Raw genomic sequence first — 21,606 nt, 5'->3', positions numbered from 1 at the left:
CACTTTAAGGACTCATGCACACGACCGTATGCCCTCCGAGACATACGGTTCGTGAGCGGCATACATCGTGCGCACGGGAGCACACAGCATCATAAATACTGTGCGCATTGGGCTGCCCGCGGGACTATTGTTATGCACTCATATGAGTGCAGGACAGTAGTCCCGCAGGCGGCCCGATGCGCACAGTATTTATGATGCTGTGTGCTCCCGTGCGCACGATGTATGCCGCTCACGGACCGTATGTCTCGGAGGGCGTACAGTCGTGTGCATGAGCCCTAAGGGTGTATTCACACACAGTGGACTGTTGCAGAAATTTTGGGGACAGAAAAGTCACATGGGACTGTTTTGGCAGCAAGCACGTGGACGTCTGTGCCTCATACAGTGTGATCACATGTAACGGATGTGCAGATTAGGACACATTTGTCTCATGCACAAAACCATTCCGATTTTTGCAGAAGCCGCCAGTTTGCCTTCAGCAATTTGCGGAATGGAACGGGCGGCCCATTGTAGAAATGCCTATTCCTGTCCGCAAAACGGACAAGAATAGGACATGTTTTTATATTTTTTTTTGTGGGGCCACGGAACGGAGCAACGGATGCGGACAGCACACGGAGTGCTGTCCGCATCTTTTGCGGCCCCATTGAAATGAACGGGTCCGCATCCAAACCGTAAAAACTGCGGCTCGGATGCGGACCAAAACAACGGTCGTGTGCATGAGGCCATAGACTGACACTTTTCTGCCACGGATCCGCACAATTAGCGCATTCGATGGAGTGAATCCATCACTTGTGCGGTGCAGCCACTGATGTGCACTGGTTGCGGATTGGTGGAAGATGCCTTTAAATCCTGAACGTGTGAACAGGGCGCTAATGTTGTGTGACGTGATGTGCGGGTTTGGTGCCACTGTCCATGGAGATGTTATGGCCGCTCTCCACAAGGACACACACAGGGCTCTATGAGGAAGGAGGGAGCAGCATGGAGACCATAGACACAATGCCACCATAGAGACCTGCCGCTGCGGTCCTCCAGCGTGCAGAGCGGATGGCAGAGCGTTTCCCGTCTGCATGGTAGGTCGGAAGGTCATCAAGATGGCGGCGTCCATCGCAGAACATGGAGGAAAGGTGAGGATGGAGATACCGGGGGAGACAGGACACCGGGAGCCGGGACGTCCTCATCACACGGCACCGGCTGTTATCAGAGACGTCCTGCAGGGAGCCGCACCGGCTGCGACCTGTAGTCCTACAGCATCTCAAGAGTGCATCGCCCATGACAGGCTGAGATTCATCAACCAGTATCACAAATACAATTACATACACGGCTCAGTCAGCAGACAGTATCACACTGATGGGATTAGATACACAGCTCAGCAGACAGTATCACACAGGATTAGATACACAGCTCAGCAGACAGTATCACACAGGACAGGATTAGATACACAGCTCAGCAGACAGTATCACACAGGATAGGATTAGATACACAGCTCAGCAGACTATCACACAGGACAGGATTAGATACACAGCTCAGCAGACAGTATCACACAGGACAGGATTAGATACACAGCTCAGCAGACAGTATCACACAGGACAGGATTAGATACACAGCTCAGCAGACAGTATCACACAGGATAGGATTAGATACACAGCTCAGCAGACAGTATCACACAGGAGAGGATTAGATACACAGCTCAGCAGACAGTATCACACAGGACAGGATTAGATACACAGCTCAGCAGACAGTATCACACAGGATAAGATTAGATACACAGCTCAGCAGACAGTATCACACAGGAGAGGATTAGATACACAGCTCAGCAGACAGTATCACACAGGACAGGATTAGATACACAGCTCAGCAGACAGTATCACACAGGACAGGATTAGATACACAGCTCAGAAGACAGTATCACACAGGATAGGATTAGATACACAGCTCAGCAGACAGTATCACACAGGAGAGGATTAGATACACAGCTCAGCAGACAGTATCACACAGGAGAGGATTAATTTACTTTCACATCTGCGTTTTCCCTTTCTGCTATTGATATCCGTTGTAGGATCTCAATGGCGGGGGAAAACGCTTCCGTTTTGTCCCTATTCATTGTCAGTGGGGACAAAACTGAACTGAACGAAACGGAGTCACCAAAATGCCTTCCGTTCAGTTTAGTTGCGCTCCCATCACGGACAGAATAATGCTGCAAGACGGATCCGTCCTGGCACACAATGTAAGATTTCTGACAAAATCGAACACAATAGAAAACGGATCCGTCTTGGCTATAGAAGACATCATACAACCGGATCCGGTCATGACGGATGCATGCGGTTAAATTATGGTAACGGAAGCGTTTTTGCAGATCCATGACGGATTTGCAAAAAACGCGAGTGTGAAAGTAGCCTTAGAAACAGCTCTTTGCTGACAGTATTGCACATAAGAATAGATACACCTCTCAATAATTCACATTCCTTGGATATGTTACAGAACTGCTTGGTTACCATGGATACGCTGAATATCAGGAAGGGTTAATGACTGTCTCTGCCTCTACAAGGAGCAGCTCTTGCTCGGGGTGATGAGGAATCCTGACATAGGGCGGGGTTCCTCTGGGGATAGTTCATGGTGGGCAGCAGGACCCCAATCTGCTCACTATCAGGGGGTGCCTCAGGGTTTATCTGGGGGATATGGAGGGCAGAGCTGGTCACATGTCCAGGCCGTTGCCTGCCTCTGACTCTGTCTGTGACTATCTCACTGTATCTCTGCCAGTATCTCTGCCAGTAGTCCTGACTGTATCTCTGCCTGTATTCCTGGCTGTATCTCTGCCAGTATCTCTGACTGTATCCCTGGCTGTACACTGCGTGCAGAATTATTAGGCAAATGAGTATTTTGACCACATCATCCTCTTTATGCATGTTGTCTTACTCCAAGCTGTATAGGCTCGAAAGCCTACTACCAATTAAGCATATTAGGTGATGTGCATCTCTGTAATGAGAAGGGGTGTGGTCTAATGACATCAACACCCTATATCAGGTGTGCATAATTATTAGGCAACTTCCTTTCCTTTGGCAAAATGGGTCAAAAGAAGGACTTGACAGGCTCAGAAAAGTCAAAAATAGTGAGATATCTTGCAGAGGGATGCAGCACTCTTAAAATTGCAAAGCTTCTGAAGCGTGATCATCGAACAATCAAGCGTTTCATTCAAAATAGTCAACAGGGTCGCAAGAAGCGTGTGGAAAAACCAAGGCGCAAAATAACTGCCCATGAACTGAGAAAAGTCAAGCGTGCAGCTGCCAAGATGCCACTTGCCACCAGTTTGGCCATATTTCAGAGCTGCAACATCACTGGAGTGCCCAAAAGCACAAGGAGTGCAATACTCAGAGACATGGCCAAGGTAAGAAAGGCTGAAAGACGACCACCACTGAACAAGACACACAAGCTGAAACGTCAAGACTGGGCCAAGAAATATCTCAAGACTGATTTTTCTAAGGTTTTATGGACTGATGAAATGAGAGTGAGTCTTGATGGGCCAGATGGATGGGCCCGTGGCTGGATTGGTAAAGGGCAGAGAGCTCCAGTCCGACTCAGACGCCAGCAAGGTGGAGGTGGAGTACTGGTTTGGGCTGGTATCATCAAAGATGAGCTTGTGGGGCCTTTTCGGGTTGAGGATGGAGTCAAGCTCAACTCCCAGTCCTACTGCCAGTTTCTGGAAGACACCTTCTTCAAGCAGTGGTACAGGAAGAAGTCTGCATCCTTCAAGAAAAACATGATTTTCATGCAGGACAATGCTCCATCACACGCGTCCAAGTACTCCACAGCGTGGCTGGCAAGAAAGGGTATAAAAGAAGAAAATCTAATGACATGGCCTCCTTGTTCACCTGATCTGAACCCCATTGAGAACCTGTGGTCCATCATCAAATGTGAGATTTACAAGGAGGGAAAACAGTACACCTCTCTGAACAGTGTCTGGGAGGCTGTGGTTGCTGCTGCACGCAATGTTGATGGTGAACAGATCAAAACACTGACAGAATCCATGGATGGCAGGCTTTTGAGTGTCCTTGCAAAGAAAGGTGGCTATATTGGTCACTGATTTGTTTTTGTTTTGTTTTTGAATGTCAGAAATGTATATTTGTGAATGTTGAGATGTTATATTGGTTTCACTGGTAAAAATAAATAATTGAAATGGGTATATATTTGTTTTTTGTTAAGTTGCCTAATAATTATGCACAGTAATAGTCACCTGCACACACAGATATCCCCCTAAAATAGCTAAAACTAAAAACAAACTAAAAACTACTTCCAAAAATATTCAGCTTTAATATTAATGAGTATTTTGGGTTCATTGAGAACATGGTTGTTGTTCAATAATAAAATTAATCCTCAAAAATACAACTTGCCTAATAATTCTGCACTCCCTGTATCTGTATCTCTGCCAGTATCCCTGACTGTATCTCTGCCAGTATCTCTGCCTGTATCTGTATCTCTGCCAGTATCCCTGCCTGTATCCCTGACTGTATCTCTGCCAGTATCCCTGACTGTATCCCTGACTGTATCTCTGCCTGTATCTGTATCTCTGACTGTATCTCTCTCTATCTCTCTTGCAGTGGATCCTCTATCATGGAGCTCGCTCATCATTTTCCCAGATGTCCAGACGGGCACTCAGTTCAGCCCCGAGCGATGAGGAGGTGGCGCGCTACAACGTGGTGGTGGTGGGGGGAGGACACGCGGGCACTGAAGCTGCTGCAGCCGCGGCACGGTCTGGAGCCAGGACCCTACTCATTACACACAAGGTGGCGACAATAGGTAACAACTTCAGTGTATGCCCTATATACACAGGGCAATGTTCAGATAGTCTGCCATCCATTGGGCTTGGCATAATGCCATGCTGTCACCTTAGCCAGACTGCCGGGCACATGACTAAGCTGTGATGCCCTCTATGGTCCATATCTTACCTTCAGGTCAGATGTCTTGTAACCCGTCCTTCGGGGGCATCGGTAAGGGTCACCTAATGAGAGAAGTGGATGCTCTGGATGGAGTTTGTGGGAGGATTTGTGATCTCTCTGGGATCCATTACAAGGTCTTGAACCGACGCAAGGGCCCAGCAGTATGGGGGCTGCGAGCACAGATCGACAGGAAGTTATACAAGCAGAACCTGCAGGTAGGTGCCTTTCACCAGTAGGTTGCGTTGCGCTATTTATACAGTGGGCAGATTGACACAATGTGAGAAGACTGTTTTCTATGCACAGTTTTCTTGTCCGGAGACATTGAGAGATCTGTCCTACATTGTGTATCGGCGTTCACCAGCAGATGGCAGCACACTTGCATTGTACTCTATGGGACAGCTGTATACGTGAATATCTGTATACTCTCTACAGAAGGAAATCCTGAACACACCGGGTCTCACTGTAACAGAAGGTTCTGTAGAAGACTTAATCCTGGACCCCCCAGACCCCAATCACCCTGGGAAATGTCAAGTCAGCGGGGTCATCCTGGGTATGTATGGTCCCCATGTCCTTCCCCACTCTTATTGCCTGTTGTTTTCCTGAGCTGAATAGTCCGTGACCTGCACATGTGATACATACAGTCTCCAGGCTCCCTGAGTCCGGATTTCATGCTCAGCTTGTGTTTATACACTGCATCCACTCAGAGTAGGCAAAGCTGCAGTGTAAAGCATGGAGCAGAACTTGGTACCAGCACAATATCACAATGTTACATTATGCCTCTTTATTTCTCCAGCGGATGGAAGTAAGATTTTTGCCCACAGCGTGGTGCTGACCAATGGCACGTTTCTGCGTGGAATGGTGCGTGTGGGTACGGAACATATTCCGGCCGGACGTTGGGGTGAAGCTCCGGCTGTCGGTCTTGCACAAACTCTGGAGCGCTTGGGGTTTGCTGTTGGGAGGTTGAAGACTGGAACCCCTCCTCGTATATCGAAGGATTCTGTTAACTTCAGTGCTGTGGCGAGACACGAGGCTGATAATCCACCTGTGCCCTTCAGCTTCATGAATGACCGGGTCTGGATCAAGGTATGGAAGGCTGTGTGCCTGGAGATGACTGGTCCTGGGCCGGCATGTCCCCCGACTGCCGCTTGTAATCCATTAGCTCTGTGCCGACTGATCTGACCCTAACAGCTTAGGCGAGGTCCTGCTGCACCGCGCTGTTGGGGCTGGAGATTCTGCACTGCGGCCGGCCATGGGGAGAACCTAACTGTTAAGTGCTGATATGTTACCCCAATACCCAGACTCCTTAATAATCAGATCCCAAAAGTTATTCAGACCCCGGACCTGACCCTTAAACTCTTTCAGACCCCGGACCTGACCCTTAAACTCTTTCAGACCCCGGACCTGACCCATAAAATCTTTCAGACCCCGGACCTAACCATTAAATTCATTCAGACCCCGGACCTGACCCATAAAATCTTTCAGACCCCGGACCTGACCATTAAATTCATTCAGACCCCGGACCTGACCCATAAAATCTTTCAGACCCCGGACCTGACCCATAAATTCATTCAGATCCCAGACCTGACCCTTAAAATCATTCAGACCCCGGACCTGACCCTTAAACTCTTTCAGACCCTGGACCTGACCATTAAATTCATTCAGACCCCGGACCTGACCCATGAAATCTTTCAGACCCCGGACCTGACCATTAAATTCATTCAGACCCCGGACCTGACCCATAAAATCTTTCAGACCCCGGACCTGACCCATAAATTCATTCAGATCCCAGACCTGACCCTTAAATTCATTCAGACCCCGGACCTGACCCATAAAATCTTTCAGACCCCGGACCTGACCCTTAAATTCATTCAGACCCCGGACCTGACCCATGAAATCTTTCAGACCCCAGACCTGACCCTTAAATTCATTCAGACCCCGGACCTAACCCCTAAATTCATTCAGACCCTGGACTTGACCCATAAAATCTTTCAGACCCCGGATCTGACCCCTAAATTCATTCAGACCCTGGACCTGACCCCTAAATTCGTTCAGACCCTGGACCTGACCCCTAAATTCATTCAGACCCTGGACCTGACCCCTAAATTCGTTCAGACCCAAATCCAGACCTCAAAATGATCAGATCCCAGACCCGAAAATGATCAGATCCCAGACCCGAAAATGATCAGATCCCAGGCCAGACCCCTAAATAGCAGCTTCCGCATTGATACGTCCGCCATTGTACAGGGAGATGTTGGGTCTTGGAGCAGGAGGACGGCAGATCTTCATTAACAGTGAGAACTTTTCATGCCTTTTCTTCAGCCCGAGGAACAACTTCCGTGTCACTTGACCTACACGACGGCTGCGGTGGAGCAGATCATTCAAGAAAACCTCCACCTGAGCAGTCATGTGAAGGAGACGAGCGCTGGCCCCCGGTAAGGACTCTCAGATCCTACCTGTCATTAAACCTAACCAGACCTGTCCTGATCACCTAAGCTTCACCTTTCTCCCTTAGATACTGCCCCTCTATTGAGTCGAAAGTCTTACGGTTTCCGGGTCGGAGACACCAGGTCTGGCTGGAGCCCGAGGGCCTGGACTCTGACGTCGTCTACCCCCAGGGCCTGTCTGTGACTCTTCCGACCGAGGCTCAGGAGAGGCTTTTGAGGGAGATCCCTGGACTGGAGAACGCTCGTATGCTGATGCCTGGTTAGTGGTCCTTCCTCTACCGCTCTGCACACTGTGTTGGTGCGATAGGAAAATAATAAAGTATGTTATTTTTTTTCTACGCTCCCCTCCCCCATCAGTGCAGTGTATGTGTTACCCATCATGTAGGTGTAAATTCTGACCCCGCTCGTCTCATCTGCAGGTTATGGGGTGCAGTATGATTTTCTCGACCCTCGGCAGCTCCGCTCTTCTCTGGAGACGTTACTAGCCCAAAGACTGTTTTTGGCCGGACAGATCAACGGCACCACTGGATATGAAGAGGCGGCGGCCCAGGTAGACATCTGCAGGCTTAGCTGTTTTTGATGTGTCCATGTTCATACACGGAGATCGCGCCTTTAAGGGCGCACGTGCTGTAATGGCCTCCTTAATTTCTATGTCGTGTCCTTCCAGGGGATCGTTGCAGGAATCAATGCCGCTCTCAGGGCCAAGGGTCGGCCGGCCTTCACCGTGAGCCGCACGGAGGGGTACATTGGAGTCCTTATTGACGACCTGACCACGCAAGGCACGCGAGAACCGTACCGCATGTTCACCAGCCGCGCAGAATACCGCATGACTCTGCGACCGGACAACGCGGACACGCGGCTTACACTGAGGGGTGAGGAGGTTGACGGGTGCGGTGGAAAGTTCTTTCTAATGGACCATGGGGCAGATGTATAGAAGGTTTTACACCACACGTTTGCACTTTGCGACTTTTCTCTCACCGCGTGGCGAGAAAGGTGGGTGTGGCTTATCAGGAGAAGGTGGGGTCATCCGTGGCCTGTCACATTTACTATAATTTCCACCGGAAGGTGGCGTAGATCCGAATTTCTGCCACACAGACCTTTGAATCATCTTCATAAATTTGGTGCATTTTTCGCCAATTCACTTTTCATGGACTCTGACTTAGGAAACTCGAGCGAGTATTCCGCGCGGGTGCAATGCGTGATGCGAACGCGTTGTGCGCCCGCACGGAATCCAGACCCATTCATTTTAATAGGGCTGTGCACCTGAGCGTTGGTTTTTACGCATCACTTGTGCGTTGCGTGAAAATCGCAGCATGCTCTATATTGGGCGATTTTTTTTTTTTCACGCAACGCAGGCCCCATAGAAGTGAATGGGGCTGCGTGAAAATCGCATCCGTACTTGCTTGCGTTTTTCACGGATGGTTGCTAAGAGATGTTTGTATACCTTACGTTTTTTATCACGAGTGTGGAAAACGCATGAAATTGCATTGCACCCGCGCAATAGAAACTGAACGCGATCGCAGACAAAACTGAATGAACTTGCTTGCAAAATCGCGCATTTTTCACTGAACACATCCGGACCTAATCCGCTCACGCTCGTCTGCAAGGGGCCTTAGGCTACTTTCACATCTGCATTTTGAATTCAGGTTTTGAGATCCAGCCGAGGATCTCAAAACCTGAATTAAAAGGATCCGTTACATTTAATATATCCTGATGACGGATCCGGTTGTATTAAATCAAAACGGAACAAACCTGATCAGGCATGAAAAGCATTGCTCCTGAACGGAATGTTCTCCATTCAGAATGCATAGGGAAGAAACTGATCAGTTTTTTTCCCGGTATTGAGCTCCTGCATCCTGATCAGTTCTGTCTCCATTGGCAACGAATGGGGACAAAACTGATCGGTTTAATTCAGGTTTTCAGATCCTCGGCCGGAATTGAAAACCTGAATTAAAATGCAGATGTGAAAGTAGCCTTTTAGTATATCTGCCCCATTAGGTTTCAGTTCCCTCTGCTTGCTGCCAGTGACTGGGAACCTCCTGACCTACTAGTTCTCACAGCTGACAGATTGGATGCAATTGTAGCAAACTCTCATCTGTGTGAAGTGTTAGGACTGTTCACGGATTTCAGCCACTTGACATAAACTTCCACTGATTGCAAGCAGAGATCTTGAAACTGGTGATGGAGTAAACAGAGCATGTTAGAAAGTTGCAGACATTTACATAATGCAATGATTAAAGGCTGTGAACACATTGGGGGCAATTTTGGTTTATGAGTGCCTTTTACTCAGTTTGGGCTAAAAATAATTTTTCACTTGCTCTTTATTAAAAGTTCTTGTGCTACAGGTTTAGGTCTTAGCCTGGTTGTGCACTGCCTCCTTGATGCCTTGCTCTATAGCCCTTATCTCTGAACTCCTGACAGCTCACATACACACATTGTAGCTCAATTATTAAGATAAATGAGTGTTAGTGAGCTGTCAGGAATTCAGCGATAAGACTACACATGAGCACTCGCTGAACATCCTGCTACTCTACAGGCTCACATCTGTGCAAAGAAATATGATTTGTAGCTCAAAATTAGTAAAATGCAATAATAAAAACCAGTTTTTACGTAGCCCTCCTCCCACCCAGCATGCTTGACCTATACGAGAAACATATGCTGCTCCGGTGTTGTGCCCTCACTGCATTCGGCTATCTTCCAGTCCCAGGCCTGCAAATTGGGTCATGTGCACTGCTGCAGCCAATGACTGGCTTCAGCAGTGTCATGTCCCCAAGCGGTACGTCACTGCAGGAGCACGTGCTGATTGGGGACACTTCACCGCAGAGGCCAGTCATTGGCTGCAGCAGTGCACGTCCACAGGACAGGATCGTAGCGACTTGGACCAGGTGAGTGTGATACAGGTCAGACACCCCAGGGGAAGGGGGCAAGTAAAAACCGAGGAGCTCCTGGAAGACCCCTTTCCTGATAATTTGGCATGGGGACAGGATTTTGGATTAGCGGTGCCTCATTAATGTCATATTGCATTCTTGTTTGTTTAGGATATGAAGAAGCGGACTGTGTGTCTCGGGAGCGGTACGAACGGGCGTGTGCCACCAGACAGGCTTTAGACGACGGGCTCTCTGCTCTCCGCTCCCTCCAGTTTCCATCCGTCAAGTGGCAGAAGCTGATTCCAGAGGCGCAGATCAGCAGAGCCCGTGTGAACACGCTCAGGTAATCTCTACTGCCTCCATCGGTGCAGCTCATAGCTTCACCTGCAGGTGGCGCCATCTAGGTATGGGAAGGTGGAAGTGGAACTGTGCAGCCCCCATCGTACTGGGATATCAATGCGGTACGCTTCTCTCTCTTGATGGAAGGTTGTGTGGTCATGAACTGGGAATTCCCTTCATCTGGTTAATCGTGCATTTACTATTCCGAGTCTGAGCCCGTATCCGCCATCTTGGCTGCACAGATGTCTAACACGTTGTCATCTCATCCTCTAGTGGGGTGGAAGTGCTGCGCTACGATGGAGTGGAGCTCCAGACCCTCTCCAGGCTGTTTCCGGAAGCCCTGAGGAGATTTAGCGAACGGCATGATATAGCTCAGCGCTTAAAGATAGAAGGTAACGCCAGTTATAGGACATTGGGGGGCAGACTGCCATGTAATGCATGTGCTGTAAAACGTCTTCTGTACATCCAGATGCGGTCATCAAACAAGGCGTCTGCTCTTTTACACAGTAGACACCTGGGTCTGCGATCGGCAATAATGCGGATTTCATTGTCATTAATGGCTTTCCCCATTCTCTGCTCAGAGGTCAAGGGAGCCATTCGGTATCGATGGCAGCATCAGGCTTTCCGAAGGCTTCAAGGCCCGCCACAACAATGTTCATATGTAGCAGGGCTCCATCGGTGTGTGTATTGAGCTTCCCATAGGCTGCAGTGTTAAATCACTGCAGTCAATAAGAGAAACGGTCAGATGATCGCACGGTAAAGTCCCCTAGAGGGACTTAATTTTTTTTTTTTTTTTAAATGCAAAAAATATACACTGCTCAAAAAAATAAAGGGAACACAAATATAACACATCCTAGATCTGAGTTAATTAAATATTCTTCTGAAATACTTTGTTCTTTACATAGTTGAATGTGCTGACAACAAAATCACACAAAAGAAAAAAATGGAAATCAAATTTTTTAACCCATGGAGGTCTGGATTTGGAGTCACCCTCAAAATTAAAGTGGAAAAACACACTACAGGCTGATCCAACTTTGATGTAATGTCCTTAAAACAAGTCAAAATGAGGCTCAGAAGTGTGTGGCCTCCACGTGCCTGTATGACCTCCCTACAACGCCTGTGCATGCTCCTGATGAGGTGGCGGACGGTCTCCTGAGGGATCTCCTCCCAGACCTGGACTAAAGCATCTGCCAACTCCTGGACAGTCTGTGGTGCAATGTGACGTTGGTGGATAGAGCGAGACATGATGTCCCAGATGTGCTCAATTGGATTCAGGTCTGGGGAACGGGCGGGCCAGTCCATAGCATCAATGCCTTCGTCTTGCAGGAACTGCTGACACACTCTAGCCACATGAGGTCTAGCATTGTCTTGCATTAGGAGGAACCCAGGGCCAACCGCACCAGCATATGGTCTCACAAGGGGTCTGAGGATCTCATCTCGGTACCTAATGGCAGTCAGGCTACCTCTGGCGAGCACATGGAGGGAGGGCCGCACGCCCTCCAAAGAAATGCCACCCCACACCATTACTGACCCAATGCCAAACCGGTCATGCTGGAGGATGTTGCAGGCAGCAGAACGTTCTCCACGGTGTCTCCAGACTCTGTCACGTCTGTCACATGTGCTCAGTGTGAACCTGCTTTCATCTGTGAAGAGCACAGGGCGCCAGTGGCGAATTTGCCAATCTTGGTGTTCTCTGGCAAATGCCAAACGTCCTGCACGGTGTTGGGCTGTAAGCACAACCCCCACCTGTGGACGTCGGGCCCTCATATCACCTTCATGGAGTCTGTTTCTGACCGTTTGAGCAGACACATGCACATTTGTGGCCTGCTGAGGTCATTTTGCAGGGCTCTGGCAGTGCTCCTCCTGTTCCTCCTTGCACAAAGGCGGAGGTAGCGGTCCTGCTGCTGGGTTGTTGCCCTCCTACGGCCTCCTCCACGTCTCCTGATGTACTGGCCTGTCTCCTGGTAGCGCCTCCATGCTCTGGACACTACGCTGACAGACACAGCAAACCTTCTTGCCACAGCTCGCATTGATGTGCCATCCTGGATAAGCTGCACTACCTGAGCCACTTGTGTGGGTTGTAGACTCCGTCTCATGCTACCACTAGAGTGAAAGCACCGCCAGCATTCAAAAGTGACCAAAACATCAGCCAGGAAGCATAGGAACTGAGAAGTGGTCTGTGGTCACCACCTGCAGAACCACTCCTTTATTGGGGGTGTCTTGCTAATTGCCTATAATTTCCACCTGTTGTCTATCCCATTTGCACAACAGCATGTGAAATTGATTGTCACTCAGTGTTGCTTCCTAAGTGGACAGTTTGATGTCACAGAAGTGCGATTGACTTGGAGTTACATTGTGTTGTTTAAGTGTTCCCTTTATTTTTTTGAGCAGTGTATAAAATTCAAATCGCCCCCTTACCCCATATTAAAAATAAATAATAAAAATATGAAGACCATTGGCATTGCCATGTCTCAGAATACCCAAACTATGAAAAAATATAAATGTAATTATGACTGGAATAATTCCCACTAGATTGCGCCTGACTGGTATATGGATGATGGGGGCGCTCCAGCAAAACAAAGTGCGATAGAACCTGGCAGATATTATACCAAAATATTAGGATTTATAGTTATATAAAATATTTCTTCAAAATGAATAATGAATAATAAACCGTATATTTGATTACACATAATCCCTCCACTAATAGTGACCGCGGGGCCCTCGTGGTTAGGATAAATAATGTGTCCTGTGGGAAATGTCCTTGTAGTGAAGGGTATTATATAAAAAAGTACAAAAATGAAAAAAACAAAAGATATAGAATAAAAAAACTAGGTAACGTTAGGCAGTCCACTTATTTAATCAAGTTCCCAATATCCATGTCCATCCACGATATGGCTGCCACGTGAAAAGAAGTGTTCAAAAGAAAAAGGTTTGGCACCGTGTTAGCGAATTGTACAGGTGGATTTACGTTCCTGCGAAAGCTCATTCCCGACAATCTGCTCGTCTCAATGTGCTGCCGATCGCCCACCTATCTTGATACCACGGAAGAAGGAGTTGAGATGAAACTAATACGCGTCTGGGATCTTTATGACGGTTCATTTATGGCGACCCAGTCACAGACCTGTCTGTGCCGAAAGATACACGAGGACGCTGCAGCGTTACTGACACCGGAGAGAAGGGCCCGTTCAGGATTACATAGACGCACAGTCGTGCAGAACGGTCAGACCCCGCAACTCAGAAAACCGTGAGCGGCGATACAGCCGCAGAGACGATACCCAAAGCTTAAAGGGATCATTAACTGTACAACATGCAATGAGGCGCCTGATCGGCAGCGCATCAGATATCCTGTACTCACTTATATTTATTCTGTACTAGGGGCAACGGCGCTAGAATTACCCGTAAGTCTAATATAAAGTCTGGGGACACTTCTATTCATGTGGCAGCCATCACAGAAACTATATCGTGGATGGACATGGATATTGGGAACTTGTAGACTGCATAACGTTACCTATTTCAATTCTTTATCTTTTAGTTTTTCATTTTTATATTTATATTTTTTTATTAAATATAACCTTTACTACAAGGATGCCTCGTTTTATGAGGACATTTCCTACAGGACACATTATTTATCCTTACCACGAGGGCCCTGCGGTCACTATTAGAGTCCAGTCACAGGTCCGTAAAACACTGACACCGGCCATGTGCACATCGCCGGCACTATAATAGAAAATGCCTATTCTTGTTGAGCCGCGGACCGGAAGTTCGGGATGCGCTGTCCGCGTCTTTTCCGGCCCCATTGAAAATTATTGGGTCCGCATAATTGCGGAACGGATCCGGACCATTCTTATGGATAACTGAATGGAGCCTTAGAGGAGGGATTGCGTGTAATTAAATATACCGTTTATTACTCCTGTTTTATATAACTATAAATCTTAGCTTTTTGGTATAATATCTGCCAGATGAGTGAGGGCGCCGCTTCTTTGTCTTAAATCTTGTACAGTGAACACCATAACGGAAAGAAAAATCAAACCTGCCGATTCAGTTATTTATTTATTTTTGCCGCTTAACTTGCGCCAAAAAACTTAAATAAAAAGTGATACACACTGCAAAGTGGTATCAGTAAAACTAGAGATCTCCCTCACACAGCTCAGAGAAGTTATGGTGATGCAAAAAAATATATATGTATATAAAATGTTTTTCCAATTTTTTTTTGCAGTAAAAACCTATAAGAAAAAAATATTCTAACCCCATCACTTTTTTATATTTCCATCTATGTGGTATCACTGTATTCCTACTGACCTGGAGAATGAAGGTAACAGGTCTGTTCTACCGCATAGGGAACACCCTTAAAACAAAACCCATAAAAACTGTGGCAGAATTATGTGGGTTTTTTTTTTTTTTAACAATTCCACCCCATTTTTCCAGCTTCCCACTACATTGTATGCAATATTAAATGGTGCCATTACAAAGTACAACTTATACAGGCCTCATACAGCTACATGAACAGAAAAATAAAAAATGTATGACTCTGGGAAGGCAGGGAGTTTAAAAAAAAAAAGGAAAATGGTTGAGGCAGGAAGGGGTCAAAACAAGAGCTTGATCAATGGTCCCAGTCAATCTCTACTTGCTGTCAGTGGAAGGAATTTTTCTTGCTCATATCCGAGCTGAAAACCCAACCAAGTCAATGATCTACTCAAGACTGGTCAGAGGTCTACTGGTTACTTTATGGGATGTCTACATCACTCAGGAAGACATAAAGGCTTTTATATTGCAGCTTTGTACGAGCTATACGTCACATTCCAGCAGAAAGAGATCGCTGATGTTCAGAGAGACGAGTCCTTGATATTGCCAGAAGACCTAGACTACATGGACCTCAATGTCACTTTATCACATGAAGTCCGGGAGAAGCTATCACTGAGTCGCCCTGAGACGGTAAGATTTTTACATGCTGGGATATAATATTGCCTCCTATGTACAATAATATAACTACTATAATACTGCTCCTATGTACAAGAATATAACTACTATAATACTACCTCCTATGTACAAGAATATTACTACTATAATACCGCTCCTATGTACAAGAATATAACTACTATAATACTGCTCCTATGTACAAGAATATAACTACTATAATACTGCTCCTATGTACAAGAATATAACTACTATAATACTGCCTCCTATGTACAAGAATATAACTACTATAATACTGCTCCTATGTACAAGAATATAACTACTATAATACTGCCTCCTATGTACAAGAATATAACTACTATAATACTGCTCCTATGTACAAGACTATAACTACTATAATACTGCCTCCTATGTACAAGAATATAACTACTATAATACTGCTCCTATGTACAAGAATATAACTACTATAATACTGCCTCCTATGTACAAGAATATAACTACTATAATACTGCTCCTATGTACAAGAATATAACTACTATAATACTGCTCCTATGTACAAGAATATAACTACTATAATACTGCCTCCTATGTACAAGAATATAACTACTATAATACTGCCTCCTATGTACAAGAATATAACTACTATAATACTGCCTCCTATGTACAAGAATATAACTACTATAATACTGCCTCCTATGTACAGGAATATAACTACTATAATACTGCTCCTATGTACAAGAATATAACTACTATAATACTGCTTCTATGTACAAGAATATAACTACTATAATACTGCTTCTATGTACAAGAATATAACTACTATAATACTGCTCCTATGTATAAGAATATAACTACTATAATACTGCTTCTATGTACAAGAATATAACTACTATAATACTGCTCCTATGTACAAGAATATAACTACTATAATACTGCCTCCTATGTACAAGAATATAACTACTATAATACTGCTCCTATGTACAAGAATATAACTACTATAATACTGCTCCTATGTACAAGAATATAACTACTATAATACTGCTCCTATGTACAAGAATATAACTACTATAATACTACCTCCTATGTACAAGAATATAACTACTATAATACTGCTCCTATGTACAAGAATATAACTACTATAATACTGCTCCTATGTACAAGAATATAACTACTATAATACTGCTCCTATGTACAAGAATATAACTACTATAATACTGCCTCCTATGTACAAGAATATAACTACTATAATACTGCTCCTATGTACAAGAATATAACTACTATAATACTGCTCCTATGTACAAGAATATAACTACTATAATACTGCTCCTATGTACAAGAATATAACTACTATAATACTGCTCCTATGTACAAGAATATAACTACTATAATACTGCTCCTATGTACAAGAATATAACTACTATAATACTGCCTCCTATGTACAAGAATAGAACTACTATAATACTGCCTCCTATGTACAAGAATAGAACTACTATAATACTGCCTCCTATGTACAAGAATAGAACTACTATAATACTGCTCCTATGTACAAGAATATAACTACTATAATACTGCTTCTATGTACAAGAATATAACTACTATAATACTGCTCCTATGTACAAGAATATAACTACTATAATACTGCACCTATGTACAGGAATATAACTACTATAATACTGCTCCTATGTACAAGAATATAACTACTATAATACTGCTCCTATGTACAAGAATATAACTACTATAATACTGCTCCTGTGTACAAGAATATAACTACTATAATACTGCTCCTATGTACAGGAATATAACTACTATAATACTGCTCCTATGTACAAGAATATAACTACTATAATACTGCTTCTATGTACAAGAATATAACTACTATAATACTGCTCCTGTGTACAAGAATATAACTACTATAATACTGCTCCTATGTACAAGAATATAACTACTATAATACTGCTCCTATGTACAAGAATATAACTACTATAATACTGCCTCCTATGTACAAGAATATAACTACTATAATACTGCTCCTATGTACAAGAATATAACTACTATAATACTGCCTCCTATGTACAAGAATATAACTACTATAATACTGCCTCCTATGTACAAGAATATAACTACTATAATACTGCCTCCTATGTACAAGAATATAACTACTATAATACTGCCTCCTATGTACAGGAATATAACTACTATAATACTGCTCCTATGTACAAGAATATAACTACTATAATACTGCTCCTATGTACAAGAATATAACTACTATAATACTGCTTCTATGTACAAGAATATAACTACTATAATACTGCTCCTATGTACAAGAATATAACTACTATAATACTGCCTCCTATGTACAAGAATATAACTACTATAATACTGCCTCCTATGTACAAGAATATAACTACTATAATACTGCCTCCTATGTACAAGAATATAACTACTATAATACTGCCTCCTATGTACAGGAATATAACTACTATAATACTGTCTCCTATGTACAGGAATATAACTACTATAATACTGCTCCTATGTACAAGAATATAACTACTATAATACTGCTCCTATGTACAAGAATATAACTACTATAATACTGCTCCTATGTACAAGAATATAACTACTATAATACTGCTCCTATGTACAAGAATATAACTACTATAATACTGCTCCTATGTACAAGAATATAACTACTATAATACTGCTCCTATGTACAAGAATATAACTACTATAATACAGCTCCTATGTACAAGAATATAACTATTATAATACTGCTTCTATGTACAAGAATATAACTACTATAATACTGCTCCTATGTACAAGAATATAACTACTATAATACTGCCTCCTATGTACAAGAATATAACTACTATAATACTGCCTCCTATGTACAGGAATATAACTACTATAATACTGCCCCTATGTACAAGAATATAACTACTATAATACTGCTCCTATGTACAAGAATATAACTACTATAATACTGCTCCTATGTACAAGAATATAACTACTATAATACTGCTCCTATGTACAAGAATATAACTACTATAATACTGCTCCTATGTACAAGAATATAACTACTATAATACTGCTCCTATGTACTAGAATATAACTGCTATAATACTGCTCCTATGTACAAGAATATAACTGCTATAATGCCGCCCTCTATAGATAAATGACATCATCTAGTGGACTGGATTTCCGGGTGTTATACTTGTCATGTGCCGCTCCTGCCCGGTGACGGAGCCTTTACATGGTGGATGTGATTGTCTTATATATATTTTCTCCACTTCTCACAGATTGGTGCCGCCTTCCGTATTCCTGGAGTGACTCCGGCCGCCATACTGAATTTACTAAGATACGTGAAGTCCAGCGTCCCGTCAACAGAGGCCACTAAAGGATCGCACAGATGCGGAGTGGCGGGTGATGAGCGCCCCTCCACTGATAGCCGGGCACTGCGTCAGCGCCCCCTGTAGGATAGCTCTGGAGGACTCCACCATCTGCTGTCACACATGAGGATGACTCCAGTCACCCCTCAGCCTTGGACTCGTCGTCTTCTTCTGTCAAGTTGGTGAAAGAAACCCTGGCTATCTTCTTTATATCTGTTTGTGGGAAAGCTGGGTGACAACCCATGGGCTCCTGAACAACAGGTCCTGCATCCGGCTGCTGCACAGCTCAGATTTAGGAGTCAAGGAAGATTCAGTGACAATCACGATGAGAGTTGTAGTTATTTTTTATTTATTTTTTTACGATCACTCAGCCTTGGACATCTAGCTTTATACGATATTCTCTAACTTATTACTGTCGGATTGTTGTTCTGCTTTCAGAAATATTTCAGTTTAAGTCTACACAAATTTGCTAATTATTTTGCCTCGTATTTCTCTAGTCACATCCAAAGCTGCTTTCAAAGTCTTCCTTGTTGCCTTGGAAACAGACTGCAGTCTAGCGCCACCTGCCTTCAGCTTTTTGTATCTGCTAGTTCCCTTCCCACAGTGCACACTGATTTCTGCTTATAGCTTTGAATGTGAGTGGGGAAGAATGGTTCATGTATCTAAAGCTGGCCATACACTTGAGATCCCGGTTAGATGAATTTACATTAAGGTTCCGGACCTCCCCGTACACGTGCATCGGAAGATAGGAGTTATACCACCGTCTGATATGTCTCCTGCGGTGGCTTCTCTCCCCCAATCCTCCACTCACCACCCGCTGATCCATTCCTACAGGGACACGGCCTCCTTCTCTTCTATGGGTGGGATATGGCTGATTCTGGCGTGCTGTATGCTCAGATACGTAGACTTCTTACTTAAATGCAGAAGAAGAGGTCCCTTGGTCTAAACTTCTCGCTCCCCGCCTCCTTCCATCTCTCTACAGTGCAAACTGTTTCTGACTGTCACACGAGAGGACCATTCCAATACATTGTGGCCTCACTGTGTGAAAGGTCCTGGGTGGACACTAGTGAAGCTGGTAATGAATAAACAGCAATTCTCCTACTTTCACTGTGCCACAATCTGGGATTTTTGTCTTCTGGTCCTTTCCACCCAGCGGTGCACAACCTGCAGCCCAAGGCACTTACTAATGTATTGTGATTGTCCATGTTGCTTCCTTTGCTGGCTGGATTTATTTCTCCATCACATTATACACTGCTCGTTTCCATGGTTATGACTAGAGATGAGCGAATTTCTCAAAAATTCAATTCGGCCGGATCACCAAATTTTTTGAAAACATTTGATTCGACCCGAATTTATTTGCGGTGAATCTCGTTAAAAACGTCTATTTCCTGGCTGCAGAGAGCCTCCATAGCGGTGTAGAACACTGTGCCTCCATAGCGGTGTAGAACACTGTGCCTCCATAGCGGTGTAGAACACTGTGCCTCCATAGCGGTGTAGAACACTGTGCCTCCATAGCGGTGTAGAACACTGTGCCTCCATAGCGGTGTAGAACACTGTGCCTTGCAGTAACACGCATAGGGAGTGAAATAATAGTCTGTATGACAGGCGTCGCTCTTAGAATCACACTTCACTTATTTGGGCAGTCACTGGGTCAAAACTGACCAAATAACTGAAGTATGAACTCAGCCTTACAGGTCGATGTTAGCGCCAAGAAGAAGCGCACTCCTTTTACACCGCCGTCAGCTGATTCCACATGGATGTCTACAGAACCTTTTCTATTACACGCTTATACAAGTAGAGCCCCCGACAGAGTGGAGAGGGGGTCAGCAGTAAGTTTGTGTTGACGTCACTGACTATTTTGCCCTTCCTCTGATCCGTCAGAACAATAACCCCCCAAAAAACGGATCCTGTCTGTTGAGCAGTCGCCTTCACTCGTCAGCATTTGGTCAGTAATCCATCAGTATTGCTAATGCCAAAAAAACAGAGATGACACGTGAATGGAATATTTGCATGTCTTCTGTGTTTTATAACCACTCCTGCTTTTGGCTTCCAAATCATAAACCAATTCTGATGGGACCATACAGGCCTTACAGCTGCTACACAGACAGGATCCGTTGTGTGTCTCATTTTTCCTTCCTTCTGACAGATCCGAAGGGTCAAATAAACGATGATGTCAGCCAGGCCGAAATGCTAAATAGTGGCCCAGTCATGAAGTGGGGAGGGTGGGAACAGCATGAGAAGTCCACAGAGTGGCCCTATGACAGAGTGTGGAGGTGGCGGCAGCATGAGGAGACCATAGAGTGGCCCAATGACAGAGTCTGGAGGTGGCGGCAGCATGAGGAGACCACAGAGTGGTACTTGGAACAGATGTGTGGCAGCATTAGAATAGTAGCTGAGGCAGGTAGCCAGAAGAAACCGGTCTCTTTTGTCAAGGTTTGGGTGAGGCAGCATGGATGATCTAATCTGATGCATCAGGAATTGGTGGGTGGAAATCCTGGCTGATCCACGCCTGATTCCTTGACAAAGGTCAGTCTCTTCACATTTTGGATGGACAGGCGAGTTCTTCTTGGGTAACTATGGCTTCCACTGCACTAAACACCTGCTCTGATACCACACTATTGGCCTGGGCAGGACTTTTCCAAGGCAAACTCTGCCAGTTTAGCTGCCCAGTAGTCCAGCGGATCTTGACGGCTGGCAGAGTGCACTCCAAGTATGAAAGCTGCTAATC

The 21,606-nt window shown here is 44.9% G+C and overlaps 1 protein-coding gene across 1 annotated transcript; it reads left to right on the top strand.

Annotated features, from left to right (window-relative positions):
* The first annotated feature begins 969 nt into the window (after positions 1-969).
* On the top strand, positions 970-19,956 carry MTO1 (mitochondrial tRNA translation optimization 1). Its single transcript, XM_040440932.1, has 13 exons — positions 970-1,121; positions 4,590-4,788; positions 4,944-5,143; positions 5,361-5,478; positions 5,722-6,011; positions 7,248-7,360; positions 7,441-7,631; positions 7,792-7,922; positions 8,040-8,244; positions 10,411-10,582; positions 10,852-10,970; positions 15,353-15,510; positions 18,789-19,956. The coding sequence occupies exons 1-13, from the start codon at positions 1,065-1,067 to the stop codon at positions 18,963-18,965; spliced, it is 2,130 nt and encodes a 709-aa protein (XP_040296866.1). The 5' UTR covers positions 970-1,064; the 3' UTR covers positions 18,966-19,956.
* Positions 19,957-21,606: the final 1,650 nt, after the last annotated feature.

The sequence above is a fragment of the Bufo bufo genome, chromosome 7, assembly GCF_905171765.1.
Source record: "Bufo bufo chromosome 7, aBufBuf1.1, whole genome shotgun sequence".
Lineage (NCBI taxonomy): Eukaryota > Metazoa > Chordata > Amphibia > Anura > Bufonidae > Bufo > Bufo bufo.
The sequence above is the reverse complement of the archived record's forward strand: the minus strand, read 5'-3'. Positions and strand labels throughout refer to the sequence as shown.

Bases quoted from the DNA above. Each gene is read 5' to 3' on its own strand.
- MTO1 (XM_040440932.1), top strand. From the start codon at position 1,065: ATGGTAGGTCGGAAGGTCATCAAGATGGCGGCGTCCATCGCAGAACAT. The intron at 7,632-7,791 runs GTTAGTGGTCCT...TCTCATCTGCAG, and splicing joins CGCTCGTATGCTGATGCCTG to GTTATGGGGTGCAGTATGAT. The intron at 10,971-15,352 runs GTAACGCCAGTT...TTTATATTGCAG, and splicing joins TCAGCGCTTAAAGATAGAAG to CTTTGTACGAGCTATACGTC.